This window comes from Haliotis rufescens, unplaced genomic scaffold (genome assembly GCF_023055435.1).
Source record: "Haliotis rufescens isolate VD_foot unplaced genomic scaffold, xgHalRufe1.0.p SCAF_5, whole genome shotgun sequence".
In the NCBI taxonomy this organism is placed as follows: Eukaryota; Metazoa; Mollusca; class Gastropoda; order Lepetellida; family Haliotidae; genus Haliotis; species Haliotis rufescens.
In genome coordinates this window covers 16,229,090-16,244,082 of record NW_025964223.1, presented here as the reverse complement: position 1 = coordinate 16,244,082, position 14,993 = coordinate 16,229,090, and the positions used below count along the sequence as shown (strand labels likewise).

Below are 14,993 nucleotides of genomic sequence, written 5' to 3'. Positions count from 1 at the left end.
GCTGTCGATCCTTCTATTATCGTCTTCGGCATGCTTGTCGTTTTGAGGTCCATCCATGGTACGACCCAAAATATGGTTATGTATTCCTCAGAAGGCTGCAGTGTTAAGGAGTCTTCACATTCTCCGAAAGGTTCTTGGTGGACTACGCAGCGCTTCCTGGGAGAAGTCCCCCATTCGCTGTCTAGGCTGCGTGTTGAGGGGACAAAGACCCTGAGCTAATAATGAGCTAACCAGCCTGACTGTGCCAGGATCACCCGAACCCTCTTTGCTACATTTATATATTTTAATCTGTAAAATCATAACATGAACTGTACCAATACGTCCCCTGTAATAGTACATGTGTTAGCAAGCTACAATACCAAGCTATCCTAAGAGACATTCTGCTGGATATGAATAAGACTGGATAAGACCATGAATATAATTTATGACAGTTGAACAATTTTGCGAAAAGAAAGGAATTTCACTTCCGAATGTCCTTTATAATGGATGACTGGACTGGAAAAAAATATTTATGTTACAACAACATTGTCATCAACATGCAGCACACAGTCAGGACGTGGAGTAGAATAAACAGCGGTTTGAAAAGAGGTCACCACGTGTCGGCCGCATAAGGAGCGATAATATGTGTACTGTAGATGATTAATTGAAAGACGCCGAACTCTTAAAAGCATGTTTCCAGATTATCACAGGTTGCTGGCATGAAGTTCTTGTCAAACGAAAACATTCACTTCCAAAATACTACAAAGGCCGGCAGTTTATGTCTCAGGCACATATACAACGGTCGCCGGACGATGAAGGGGAGTCGGTGGGTTTCACCGATGGTTTCTGTGACACATCTGTGCAGGAGTCATAAAACAAAAGATGATCGGTAGATACCCGAAGGATTTTGGACAAAATGGTAGGCTTATACCGTCCAGTGATTGACTGGTCATCTGGCTGGAATCGGCCGGTAAGCTCCCGATACCCGGACGGTGCCCGTCCGATGTAAACCAGATGAACACGGCTCGTTTTCCTGCTCGCTATAAAAAAAAGCCCGCTCAGTGCCCGGCTTATCATAGTTCGTGTTCGCCGTTTTTGTACCGTGTTCTGTACCAGCGCTGCCAGGATCACGTTGTGACGGTGTCGGGCTCTAGCGTACTGCATACGGAGCCAGGCCAGTCTCAGTGTGTATGGAGGGACAGGCATCCCGAAGACATTCTATGCTGCTCATCCCATTTACACCATTATATACACTCCGTAACAGGCACGCCAACATTCCCGGTGTCCGACGAAGCATATCCGCTCGGCGCCTGCTCGATGCTTGCCCGGACTCCCGTTGGTCACCTTACGACTTGGGTTAATCGTCCGAGTATTGACCGATTCCCGGCAGATGACCTTTCGGCTATTCTCCGGTGACCATACCACACTTGCGCACTGCAAAATGAGTCCCATTTCCTCACTGGGTCACTGGTGGGCTACCGGAAGATGAGTCACAGATCCATTACCGATCGGGGTGTGGACCACCGGTCGCCGCAAGAAAATAACTCCGAGTCAAAAACATGGCCAATGCTCACAGATGATCGTCAGGCGCTCCGTCTCTCAATTTTGCCGATTTTCAGCAGCCTTTTCGGGCATCGTAAACGTAACTAATCTTTCCCGGTATCGTTGGATGTGTGACTCGTAACCGTGGCTCACGCTCCAATGACTCTCGCTGCACGATCCAACATCCCTTTTCGGTCTAAGGGTTATTCGGGTGCTAATGGCCCGTTAAACGAGTATGTGATACCGCAGTGGTAGAGCGATCAGTAGTGAGCCGGCGAAGCGCGTTCGTGTGCTACAAGACCATGGCAGAAGTATATCAATGAAAGCCTTTCAGTGGGCATTGATGTTATACGTTTACGCATACGCACACGCACGGACTGCGTCTAATTAGCGAAAATACAAGGACGCGAGACGGGATATTTACTATTTTTACTGAAATTGAGATCGTGTGTTTGCACTGTCGCCATTTTATCAGTTTATTCAAGTTTAAGATGTTGGTTTCTCGGCGCGTTCTTGACATTTGGGAAACAAATGTAATTTTTCAAAACGTCACCCCTTGTTGACATTCTTTAATATTCCTTGATCCATTCGGCGTTTGTTACAAAACGTGATGACCACAGACCTAGTAACAGAGGTTTAGAACAATTTGTCAAAATGACAGCAAAGTCATCTGCAGTTTACTGAGAAAACAACATGTGAAAAACTGTAATTCCTCAATGATAACATCGATATGAAATTTGGGGATAAAACATTTAGTAGGCATTATTTGGGCATCATTTGTGCTCCATTTCTTACTGATCAGTTTCTTAATGCATATGACTCAGTTTTTCTGCTTGGATTGGTACATCAAAACATCAGCTTCAGCTTCATGTAAATCGATGATCTGACAGAGTTCAAATTCAATAAAGGTCAAATAGGCAATTTCCTTCGACTGATTTACCCACCTGATTCAGAAATAATATAAAGCTCAGTGAGGAAATATTCCCTCATCTTCCTGGTGTCATGCAGCGTAATGCTGAAGAAAACATTTTTCATTAAAGAATTGTGTCAATCGTTAAATAGGTAACGCAAAATGTGAATTATATTTTGTTTTAATGCTCTATGCACTTACTCAGCATTCACCCCATGAAAGAGCAAGGAAAAGCTCTGTAAGGTCGTGACAGGGAATAAAAGAAATTCACGCTTCAGCAGAGACTTTTTATTATGAAATGTTTTTTTACGCTGAGATTTTACTCAGGACTAGAATGCGACATTATTCCTAACAATACTACTTAGGTTCACATACGAACAACACAAACTAAATCACTTTACCCACTAATAATCTCCTTGGTAAGATGTAATGATAATATAACAGGCGAGTGAAGATTAGATTATATGCACCTCGACTGACGCGATTCACGAGAAGGGAACCGTCCGAAGTTCCAAGTGGAAAGTTTTCTGAAAGTTTCCATTTAAGCAGCCATATTCAGTGAATCCTTGCTGCATGAAGAATATTGTAGGACTCTCGTCGCATACATCATTTATTAATAGTAAAAACATAGAGTGTGTGGAGTAGACCACAGACACATTGACCATATACACCTAGCATTATATACTGAACCGCAAAAGAAACGTCTCCATGGATAGATGTATGATAAACCTTATTTGTCCAAACACTGTAAACATACTTTGTGAGATACTAAAAAGATGAAACGTGGAAAAGTGATCATCAAGGTTGAACCTAGAGTGTGAAATGTTCTTAAAGTGAAACACAACACTAGTCTCTTAGAAAATGGCATCACAAGTCAGTATCTCGTGTGTCCGTCATGTGCATTGATGACTGCCGTGCAACGTCGATACATGGAACGGATGAGGCGGTTGATGAAGGCCATAGGCACTTGAGCCAACACTCTGAGGAACGCCTGACGCAGTTCATTCAGCCGTCTTTGAATCTCGTCCCGCAGGTGCTCAATGGGATTTAAATAGGGACTGAGGGCAGGTCACTGCATGGTTCTGATGCCATTCTGCTAGAGGAAGTCTCTTGTTGCTCTCACATTGTGGGCACGGGCGTTATCATGCTGAAACTCGTGGTTGTGGCGACGTGCCAAATGAGGTATGGCTCGTGATCTCAAGACTTGATCAATGTACCGAGCTGCTGGGACACAATTGCCTCTCCCTGGACCAATGTTCTGGAAGACCACAGGGCCGACTCTCTGTGCAAGATCAATTCCACCCCACACAATGATGCTCGGACCACCCCACAACTCTCAACAACACAAGCATCCGAATAACGTTCCCCACGACGTCGCCAGACTCTTTCTCTTCCATTGGATGTTGAGGTACAGTAACGACTCTCGTCTGAGAAGAGGACTCTTCCCCACTGCTGGTGGCGCCAATGCTGGTGCCGTGTTGCCCACTGTAGACGACCCTGACGATGACGTGGTGTCAGAATGGGTCCTCGGTGTGGCCTGTGACAGTGGAGGTGTCTGCTCGTCAATCGTCGACGCACGGTGTCCGCACTAATGTGTCGTTGGTGTGTCTCCATGGCCTGTCGAGCAGTTTCCGCAGCAGTAACAAAGCGATCTTGAAGATGCTGTCGCACAATTTGACGATCCTGACGTCGGGTGGTGACCTTTGGTCTTCCACTACGAGGTCTGCTTTGGTTTTTGTATCATCAAATTTCATTTTTCCGGACAAGGTAACGTTAAATTTTAGAAACTGACCAAAATTACCCAAATTTTCATGCAATGTTACTTGGGGTGGCGTTTCTTTAGGGGTTCAGTATATTATGGTCCGAAAAATATCTCACTTTAATTGAAGTGGGGTGGTGGGCTATGCATATACACGTCTTCTTCAAACTTTTATTCATAATAAGTGCAAAATGTTCAGATGAATGATCAAACTGCACTGTCCGTTTCAAGTGAGGGACGTTCTTAATGCATCATTTTTATGTCAGTGGAGGATGGACGGCAACACTTGCACGTTGTGTTGTGTTGGAAACAACTATGACAGGGCATTTTTATTAATATTCAAAGGCGTATATTAATAAGCCATTATATCCAATAACCCTGTTGATGATAATTATCGACGTTGTTAGTTATTTCACTAATCGATGTGATCATGAATGCTTTCAGCTAGTGTACTACGACCAGTCATCACAGACCCACCATCCATAGGAACAGGCAATATTGACATCAGCTGGATAAATACAGATGTCCCTGGGGGGTACAACTACAGCTACACGGTATTGTGGTCTCCAGGACCTCCAGGATCTCCAGGATCCGCCTCTACACAACAGAAGAGCTACAACATCCAGCCCCTGTCTCCAGGAACAGAGTATACAGTCACAGTCGAACTTACCATCACACAGTACGGCAGGAGCCAGACGACTATCTCGGTCCCTAGGACATTTGAAACGAATAGTTAAGTTCCACCCTAATATTGTTGTCCATGATGGCATGAGATATAGTCGTATTACAAGATATAACTTGATTTTCTTCTCTTGACATTCTCAAAATAACATATTTAATCTAAACGAGGTCATGTTGGTTGTTATGTGTCAGCAAGCACTTTACAGACAGTGAATTGTTTAAAATAAATACATGTATATAGCTGTTATGTTCAAAAGTTGGCAATGCCACAATTACATTGTTAAATCCACTACCACATATCATTCCACCCGTGTGCTAAGTTACACGTTTTTCAATAGCTTTTGTCAATGAAGGACTCACGTTCAGCCTTTATAAGAAATACACGGTTTTTCTACATATTTCTGTATTGATAGTATGCATTACTTTCAGAGCAAGTTTGTGGCGGAGTGAGTAGTAACATGGAAAATACGCATCTGTACCTCGTTGACAGAAGGATATAGCTTATTATTATCTTGTATCTTGTTTATTTTCGTTCTTTAGTTTATATAATAACTGTTTAATAAGCTTTAATTTGATGACAATACAAATCACCGTTACCCCGTTCGTAGGATATTTCTGTACTGTTATGATACGCTTCTTTCAGAACAAGCCTTCGGCGGTGAATGTAATGAGACATCACAGTGTGACACCTCAGACACCAACATAGAGTGTGTCCAGATTACAGCAGACAAGAAGTGCCTCTGTAAGGCTGGATGGTATAGGCCAAATACATCACCTTGTGTTGAAAGTAAGTACCAAATAGTTAGCAAGTCTTTGGCGGAGTATGTAGTAACAAGGCCCAGTGCCACAACTCAGACCCAAACACAGACTGTGTACAGATTGCATGGCAAACAGAGAAAAGTTACCTCTGTAAAGATGGGATGTATAAGCCATCACCATCATCATAATGTACGGACAGTAAGTATCTAACTAGGCGTAGTTAAGTGCCTGATTTAACTTTATCTTGGCGTTAAGCAAAATACAATTGCCCTTTCAGATCACCACCTGAACAAGCATTTCTTTTTTGACACTGAATGTGTACGCAAGCTCCAATGCAAAATTGTTAAAGCGATGAAAAAGTGAGGTAATGTCCTGTCGCTGTGTAAACGATTTTTATTCATTGAGTATTGACTGGCGCAGTCTCAACTTACCTCATTAATTCAAACATAGTTATTATTATCACCCGCCATAAAAGTGGGGGAGGGGTTGTTGGAACGTCTGTCGTCATAGTTCTGACTTTTGAGTTTGTCCGTCTGTCAGTCCGCTTCTCAATGTGGACAATTTTTCGCCAAAAGTCTATTCACGTTAGAGAAATGAAATTTACACACTGATGTTACTGATCACGATCTCAAATGAGTAGGTCATTGGTGTCGTACAGTTATCATTTACAGAGTTATGGCCCTTGCTCCATGCTTTTCAACTAAGTGCATACTGCGTGAAATGGGGTCAACTTTTCTCAGACACTACTCACGTTACATGAATGAAACATTGCAAGCTTATCTTAGAGATACTTGTCACGATTGATTCCGAAAATTGGCCTCGTCATTTATTTGTTTAGAGAGTTATGGCCCTTGATCCGCGCTCTTCAACTTAGTGCACATTGTGTGCAATGGGGACAGGTTTACTCAGAAACTGCTGAAGTTACTCGAATGAAATTTTGCATGCTTGTCTAAAAGATACTTGTCAAAATTGAGAAAATTGGTCCGTATTTTATTTAAAGAGTTAAGGCCCTTGATCCATGTTTTTTTTACTTGGTGCATCGTGTCTGCAATGGGGACAAGATTTCTAAGAAACTACTGACGTTAACATATCAAAGAGATACTAATGAAGTTTGATTTATTTTTCAAGAGAAGGGTCCTTTTGTGTGTATTAATCTAACATTTAATTATTTTTTTCTGATGAGATTCTGATTTCTTTGTGGGGCTTTATAGTAATATTTTGATAGTTTTTATTCGGTACTACATGAACAAACAAACTTTTAATGTGCCCCATGGAGGGGGATAGTGATAAAGTTCTTTTCCTTGTTTCAAATAGTATTGCAGGACTTGAAGTTGAAGGACTGTTACAAATGAAGGGGCCAAAATAGTCAAATATAAAAGGATCACAATACCATATACCACTTTCCCAATAACCCACACGTCATGTTCATTGCACAAGGACAACAGTGTCGACCGTGCCAGTTGATCATGGCTGTTGACTCACGGTACAGTGATCTCTGTGAACATGTATTTGTTTCAGCTAACTCACTAAAACCAGCCATCGTAGACACACCATCCATAGGAACAGGCAATATTTATATCAGCTGGACAAATACAGATGTCACTGGAGGATACTCCTACGGCTATACGGTGGCGTGGTCTCCAGGATCTCCAGTACCTTCAGTATCTGCCTCACAGAAGAACTACAACATCCAGCCCCTGTCACCAGGAACAGTGTATACGGTCACAGTTGCACTTACGATCACACTGCTCGGCAGAAGTCAGACGATTACCTCGGACCCAAAAGCATTTACAACAAGTAAATGCCAAACTTACTAAAATGTTCTACAAATACCTAAGTTAATCTGTATTATTAGCTCACCGGGTCTGAAGTACCAAGTTGAGCTTATGGGATACCGTGGCGTCCATCCATCCGTCGTCCGTTCGTCAATAATGTATTCTGATGGTGAGGATTCAAAATTGTACAAATGATGGAGCTGACCGCCCGCCCCCCCTCCCAATACCACCACCCAACCCTTCCCCACCCCCAGACAGACAGACAGACAAATTTATTCGGTACTTCAGGCCACCGGCCAATAATACAATGGAAATATACTGTATATATATTTGCATGCTGATTAGATTTAATACTGATTTACCATTCCACACTGTGTTTCCTTTCGATTTTCATGACTTGGAGAGAAATTTACCTAAGCCTTTCATAATTTGTTCGTTTTCAGCTGACATAAGTCTTATAATATTCTCAATAGAGGGAGGGATAACGAGACGCTTGGGAAAAGAGTTTCTTCTTGCTCGAGAATACTGTTCACAAGTCATAAGAACATGGAATTCATCTTCAACATGGTTATGTCCCTTTGAAAAACAGAAAGTGCAGACACGTTCATTATATGGGATGTTGTTGTGACGCCCAAGTTCAACAGCAAGTCTGAAATTATTACACCGGAACATAGCTATAAGTCTACGTTGGTAAGAAGACATATCACAAGTAATATATGATTCCACATTTGGTAATGGCTTGAACCGTGAGTAGTAATTGTATTGATAATGTAAGGGAAAAGTGCCAATATTGTGTAAGGCAGTCGTAAAATCTTCGTTTAAAATCTGTCATGAAATGTTGAATATTACCAATGTCTTGGCTTAGCCAAACAAAACCAAATCCAACTGGAATAAAATCATTCTAATATGTGGTGCCCATGTAATTTTACCATTATCAAGAGATTTTAGTATATAATAAGCTTGGATTGGTAGCCTGTGTTGTTCCATCTGAATTAGTCTGCACCAGTACGTGACTGCTCTTGACATGTACATGTAGTTATACTGTTGGGGATCCTACCACAGTCTCCTAGAACCATATTGTTGTTGGTGAACTTATTTCCTTCAAACAGGATTTGCAGAATCTGTTATGGACACTCTCAATAATGTTACAGTAGCTGGTTCCCCAGATCTCTGATCCATAACATAGGATTGGTGAAATCATAGCATCAAAAATATTAAAAAGATCATGGTGATTAATGTATCCAAATTGTTTTGGATAATTATATATTGATAGAAGTGCTTTCCTTGCTTGGGCTGCTAGACATGCTTGGGCCTTGGTCCAAGATAACTTTGGTGAGAAAATAATTCCTAAATATCTGTACATGTTGACAACTTCTAGCTTATGACCATTCAAAAAACACTTTTCATAACTGCGAAGAGGACCTCCATTCCGAAAAAACTATTATTTTACTCTTATTCAGATTGACTTTCATGCCAGTATCATCACAGAATTTCTCCAGGGTCTTTATTTTCTTTTGAAGCTGTAAAGCAGTACCAGAGACGGTTGGCACATCACCAGCAAATAACAGAGCAAATACATCAGGGATATGAGTAGATATAAACACACCTCTACCATACATTTGTATCTTGAGAAATACACGTTCATGCTGTCATATTTGCCATCCACCTATTTTAGATGCTGACAGAGTCAAAATATTTGCAGTATTATATACATGTACAATGCAAATATATATTTTGTCATGATTGCATAAATATCCAGGTGAGCGATACACCTATGGGCTTCCTGTTTGAGTTATTTGTAGGACAGGATAAGCTTACCCTTTTCTCGAACACCTGGTGTCATCACAAAATTTCAGTGATCCATTCACCTAAGTTTGACCGAAAATTTGCCTTTTACGCCCAGTGGAATCGGTTTAGTTGGATAATCGAGACTGGTTATTCTCTGGCATTGACTTTTGATAATTTGATAGTTGTTGTCAATAGTTGACTAGAGATCAAATATATCAAATTCAAGACTCCTCACCAAAAATACTCAACACAACGAACAACTTTGCTTCGGTATTGAAATCAAGAAGTAAAGTTGTAGTGAATGAGTTGTATTCAATATTTCAGCGTTTTGACGGAGAGAGAAGGGGGGAGGGGAGAGAGAGACTCCAGAAACATTTACCGCAAAACCCACGTTGACTGTTACTGAAATCAGCGAGACTGTAGTATATAGTGCCATAGCCTGTAGGGCATGCAAATGTATAGAGGGGAATGCTCATCTGTAGCTCGTTGACAGCAGGATATAGCTTATTATTCTCTAACATATTGGTTTATTTTCTTCCTGTAGTATAATAACTGTTGAATGAGCTTTGATGACAAAACATATCACCGTTACCCCGTTTGTAAGACATTTCTGTAGTGTTATAATACGCTACTTTCAGAAAAGGTCTTCGGCGGTGCATGTAATGAGACATCCCAGTGTGACACCTCAGACTCCAATATAGATTGTATACAGACTACAGTGCCATCAGACAAGAAGTGTCTCTGTAAGAGTGGATGGTATCGGCCGAATACAAGTCCAGTATCTTGTGTTCAATGTAAGTATCAAATTGTAGCCTGTAATTGGTCATCAGACCTCCTACATTTAGGCATTGAATCAATTCGATATCATCAAACACGAATGAATGAAATCAATCATTTGCAGGATAATAAATGCCAGACTTAGTCAACAAACATATTCCTAACCATCACTGATCACTTCGATTCTGTGGATCCTGTTCGAAGTCAAAGGGTTAAAGCGTTCCCCTGCTCTGACATACACATTGAGAATGCCAAAAGCTGCCAAATACGAGATACAGTTGGTTGTGAGAAAATTTAGAGACATGACATTAGCTAGATAAAAGTAATACTTTACCATTTAGCGTTAAACAAAATGATGACATTCGTATATATCTGGCCATGTATGTAGAACTGATTAGATCTGCCTGTGTAAAGATTTTATGTGTTGGTAATCTACAGCTTGTGTTGCATGTATATTATAAATATACACGTCTACAATTTTAAAGAGTTTTCATTTCTGCCCTTGTTCAATTCAGCTAAAGTATAACTTTATCCCAAAAATCGAAGTGTTAATATCCCGTTAGAAATGTCTGTGTTGACAGATCATTGTACCATTTGATTAGCATTTTTTCCCCCAGTCGAATTGTTTGAGTATGACACTAATAACTGGAAGTAAAATATTTCTGCTGGGAGTGAGAATGCTTGGTAGGACGTCAAAGAGTCATATGTCATGTTGTGTTAAATTCCACTACATCCATGTCAATGAAAATAACGAATGTACGTATGTGAGTGAAAGGTTTAATATATGACATGTGTCAGATGAGGTAAAATAGGAAAAGGACATTCTCGGGGTGATGGCACCCGAATGTTTGTTTGTTTGTTGTTTTTTAACGCCACAATCAGCAATATCCAGCTATATGACGGCGGTCTGTAAATAATCGAGCCTGGACCAGACAATCCAGTGATTGATATCATGAGCACCGATCTACACAATTGGGTTACGATGACATGCATCAACATGCATCAACCAATTTATGTTATTTAGTGCTGTAGAAACACGTGGTATTGTTTACACCACAGCAGTGCCACGCCTGTGTGTGACGTCAGCAGTGTATGTGGATGACGCCATCGTCAGTAAATGATAGAAGCCGTCATAACTGGTTTTCTTTGTTATGGGTTCTGCCCCAATATACGACAGGTGTTACTATTTCATCAAATATGCCAAACATATCATAACATGTAAATAGCTAAACTCTCATTTATATCTATATACAGAAAATAAGGCCTTTGTGGCTTGTGACATGGCAAGACTGAGCTCTAGTGTAAACCAACGTGGGAATAAAGTTCAAGATATGTATAAAAGGAAACAACTTCATTTTGTATACTATTAAAATACCAATTTGAAACGTGGCGTGCAGTACAGATGTGTTACCATAAGCTCTAAACTAAACCCTGAACCCACTTTGTTAGTCATTCACGATATCCTTTTATCACACCGCTTATGTTAACTGGTATTTAGAATACAGGATAAAACGTTATTTACAGAAACAATGAAGGGCATACACATATAATTACTGTTAGCATCACTTGCACGCAGCTGAATATTTACAAGTTTTATGTCGTTTTTAGTTTCAACAAAAACCGTAAACACACTTTCGTGTCACTTCATTGTCTGATCAAGACTCGATTGTTAACAAGCCGTAGTCGTTTTACAGGGTCACTTATGTAGGGTGTGCGGCAACAAAACAAACACTTACGTTTTTTATATACATAGTGTGAGTGGCGTGTGCGAACGGTATAGTAGGATATGCTTACCCTTTTCAGGAACACCTTGTATCGACAGAGGTCCATTCATCTCATTAACATATAAAACTATATTTATCAAGTTCCCAATATCTGCCATAACAAGAATAGGCATACCTTCGATACTTCTATGGAATTAGCTTGATATATTTTCTTCTTTTATAGATCACATTTTTACCAATATTAGGAATATGTGAGTTATTATACCTATACCCCTCGACAACTGTTTAATACAGGGACATTTGTTTGTGTGTGTTATATTTCCTGTTTTTATTGCATTTACCACAGGTTTTGTTGTTGTTTGTTTCACAGCAGCATTACGGCATTTATCGCTGAAATATTTTCAGTCTTGAACTTCCTATTGCAAATAAGCGTAGCCTTCCTTGAGCCAAGTGGAAAGTTGTCTGACAGTGTCCTTTAAAGCAGACACATTCAGTGAATCCTTGGTGCATGAAGAATATTGTAGGACTGTAATCGCAAACAACATTTATTAATTGTAAAAATATAGAGCGTGTGAAGTAGACCGTAGACATATTGACCATACCTAGCATTATATTATGGGCCGAAAATATCTTACTTTAAATGAATGGGGGTGGTGGGAAGGGAGAGAGCACACTAAACACGTCTTCTTCAAAACTTTATTCATAATAATTGAAAAAAGTTCAGATTAATGATCAAACTGCACTATCCGTCAGGAAATTCTTCATGCATTATTTTTATGTCAGAATCTTCACAAGTGGAGGATGGACAGCAACACTTGCACGTTATGAAGTATGTTAGAAACAAATATGACAGGACATTTTATTGAAAATCTAAGGCGAACATTAAGCCATTATATCCAATAACCTCGTTGATGATAATTATCGATGTTAGATATTTCACTAATCGATGTGATCATGGATGCTTTCAGTTAGTGTGTTACGACCAGTCATAACAGACCCACCATCCATAGGAACAGGCACTATTAGCATCAGCTGGACAAATACAGATGTCACTGAGGGGTACACCTACATCTACACGGTAGTGTGGTCTCCAGGACCTCCAGGATCACCAGGATCACCAGGAACTGCCTCTACACAACAAAAGAACTACAACATTCAGCCCCTGTCTCAAGGAACAGAGTATACAGTCACAGTTGCACATACCATCACACAGTACGGCAGGAGTCAGACGATTACCTCGGTCCAAAGGAATATTACAACAAGTAAATGTGACACTTACTTACATTTACTACAAGTAGCTACTCTGGTGGGGGTATTGTTTGTGGGGCAGGATAGATATGCTTACCCTTTTCTCGAACACCTGGTTTCATCACTGATTTTCAGTGATCCTTTCGTGTAATCTTGACTGCTATTTTGCCTTTTACGCCCAATGGGATCTGTTTAGTCGGATAATTGAGACTGGTTATTCTCTGGCATTGACGTTTAATATTTAAATCGCTGTTTTCACTGCTTGACTCGAGATCAAATATATCTGCCTCTACACCACGGGAGAACTACAGCATATAGTCACGCCCCAACCTAATCATTGATTTCAGAGATCGCCTACAATCAAACCTGCTCACAGCCTGGTTTGTGTATCGATGCCCGTACCAACTGTTACAGTGGTAGTTGTCGCTGTGATGAGGGATACTACCGAGCTACCGACTGTTCCAGCAGTAAGTGGTTAATACGACTATTTACATCTATATGTAGTATCCATTCAACATGCAGCATCGACGTCTACTAAACATAGCCGCTTGCTTTCAGTAAACAAGTCTTCTTAGGGTTTGCCTACATTGTTCTTGTTTATTCTTCAAAATTCAAATATTCATGATATTCAAGTATAGCTAAAAACCATTTGAAGTTTGTTCAGTGTCCTACTAAATACCATTATTACCCACGTGGTGAATCAACAGGTGGTGGGATACCACATGCGTACGTCACATGACTGCAGCACAAAATCGATATCAGACCGCCTCCGTGATCTGGTGGTAGAGGGTCTGCCCAGAGAGCGGAAGGTCGTGTGTTTGATCCCCGGCCGCGTAATACCAAAATTCGTCACAAGATGGGCTAAAACAAGGACTGGTCGGCTCGGAGTCAATATACTGTGTCTGAGTGCGGTATTCATGTTAAGCAGCGGCATGGTATCTCCCTGGGCTAGCACTGGAAAATCGGCATTAGTCCGGGCTAGTAGAAGCAACCACACACACACTCGATTTGACGTCGCCTTATAAGTGCAATAATCTTGAACGCGATGTCAACCCCATTTCACCTCACCTCACAAAATCTAAATGCTCTTCTTTCTTTTGGTTGTCACCTCGATACTGTCTTCCATATAAAATCGAAATATTTCTATATTAGATTATATTTAAACACTATTTGTATGTCACACACTTCGCGGAATGGTGGAAAATAATTCATAATTTGTAATGTAAACTTAACATAACCTTCACACATTATGAAATCAAGTTATTATATTCTTTCCTATACTATTGCAGTCAGCTATCTGGATGTATCTATTTTGTAACATGTGGGCAGTGGGGGGTGAAGGCATGAGCATTGGGGGTCCAGAACAGTAGATGTGTGGCGTGCTTTAACCAACACACACACACACACACACACACACACACACACACACACACACACAGTCTTTTACCAATTATACATTATACATACATATTTCAATATTAGAAAATCGACCAAGCCATTGGGGATTGTGTATTTCTTTCCACATTAGAAATGTAAGTTGTGGACGCTCTTCCACTAGACCACTGAGGCGGTCAGACAGTAAGTGAAGGGTGTAAACTCATACATAATGCGATTGCACACACATGTAAGTTTATCACACTACATATTCTTTTCATGTAAAATGTAATGTTCCAGTTCAATACAAACATAAATATTCATTCCATATAAAATCGCCTGATGTCGAATTAAAAGGGAAAAAGTAAATATACTGACTGTAATTAGAGATATTTTTTCTCTGGATTTCTAAAATATTTGTGAAATGGAGTTAAAGGTAACTTTCGGATGCGGATCAGATTGCGATGTTACAGATTATGTGTGGTCTATCGTGTATGAAATCCAGTTAGATGGGTGGGCTGACCTACTCAGCTTAATAAGTGAATTGCACACGTATATATGACAACATGTAATATATAATGACGAAAGAACATTTCTGGGTTTCGCAAAATCAACAGAGGTTGAAAGTGACTTCCGGTAGTGTTACGCGACCTGAAACAACAATGTATTTTTACATG

At 40.4% G+C, this 14,993-nt stretch overlaps 1 protein-coding gene across 4 annotated transcripts in view; it reads left to right on the top strand.

The window, feature by feature from the left end:
- Positions 1-14,993, top strand: part of LOC124113286 (receptor-type tyrosine-protein phosphatase beta-like) — a 128,332-nt gene that overhangs the window by 43,391 nt on the left and 69,948 nt on the right. For all 4 annotated transcript variants that reach the window (XM_048383898.1, XM_048383900.1, XM_048383899.1 and 1 more), the window contains 6 exons: positions 4,635-4,922; positions 5,515-5,658; positions 7,149-7,427; positions 9,832-9,987; positions 12,663-12,956; positions 13,290-13,409. In XM_048383898.1, coding sequence (XP_048239855.1) covers positions 4,635-4,922; positions 5,515-5,658; positions 7,149-7,427; positions 9,832-9,987; positions 12,663-12,956; positions 13,290-13,409 — 1,281 coding nt within the window. The remainder of the gene's footprint in view (positions 1-4,634; positions 4,923-5,514; positions 5,659-7,148; positions 7,428-9,831; positions 9,988-12,662; positions 12,957-13,289; positions 13,410-14,993) is intronic.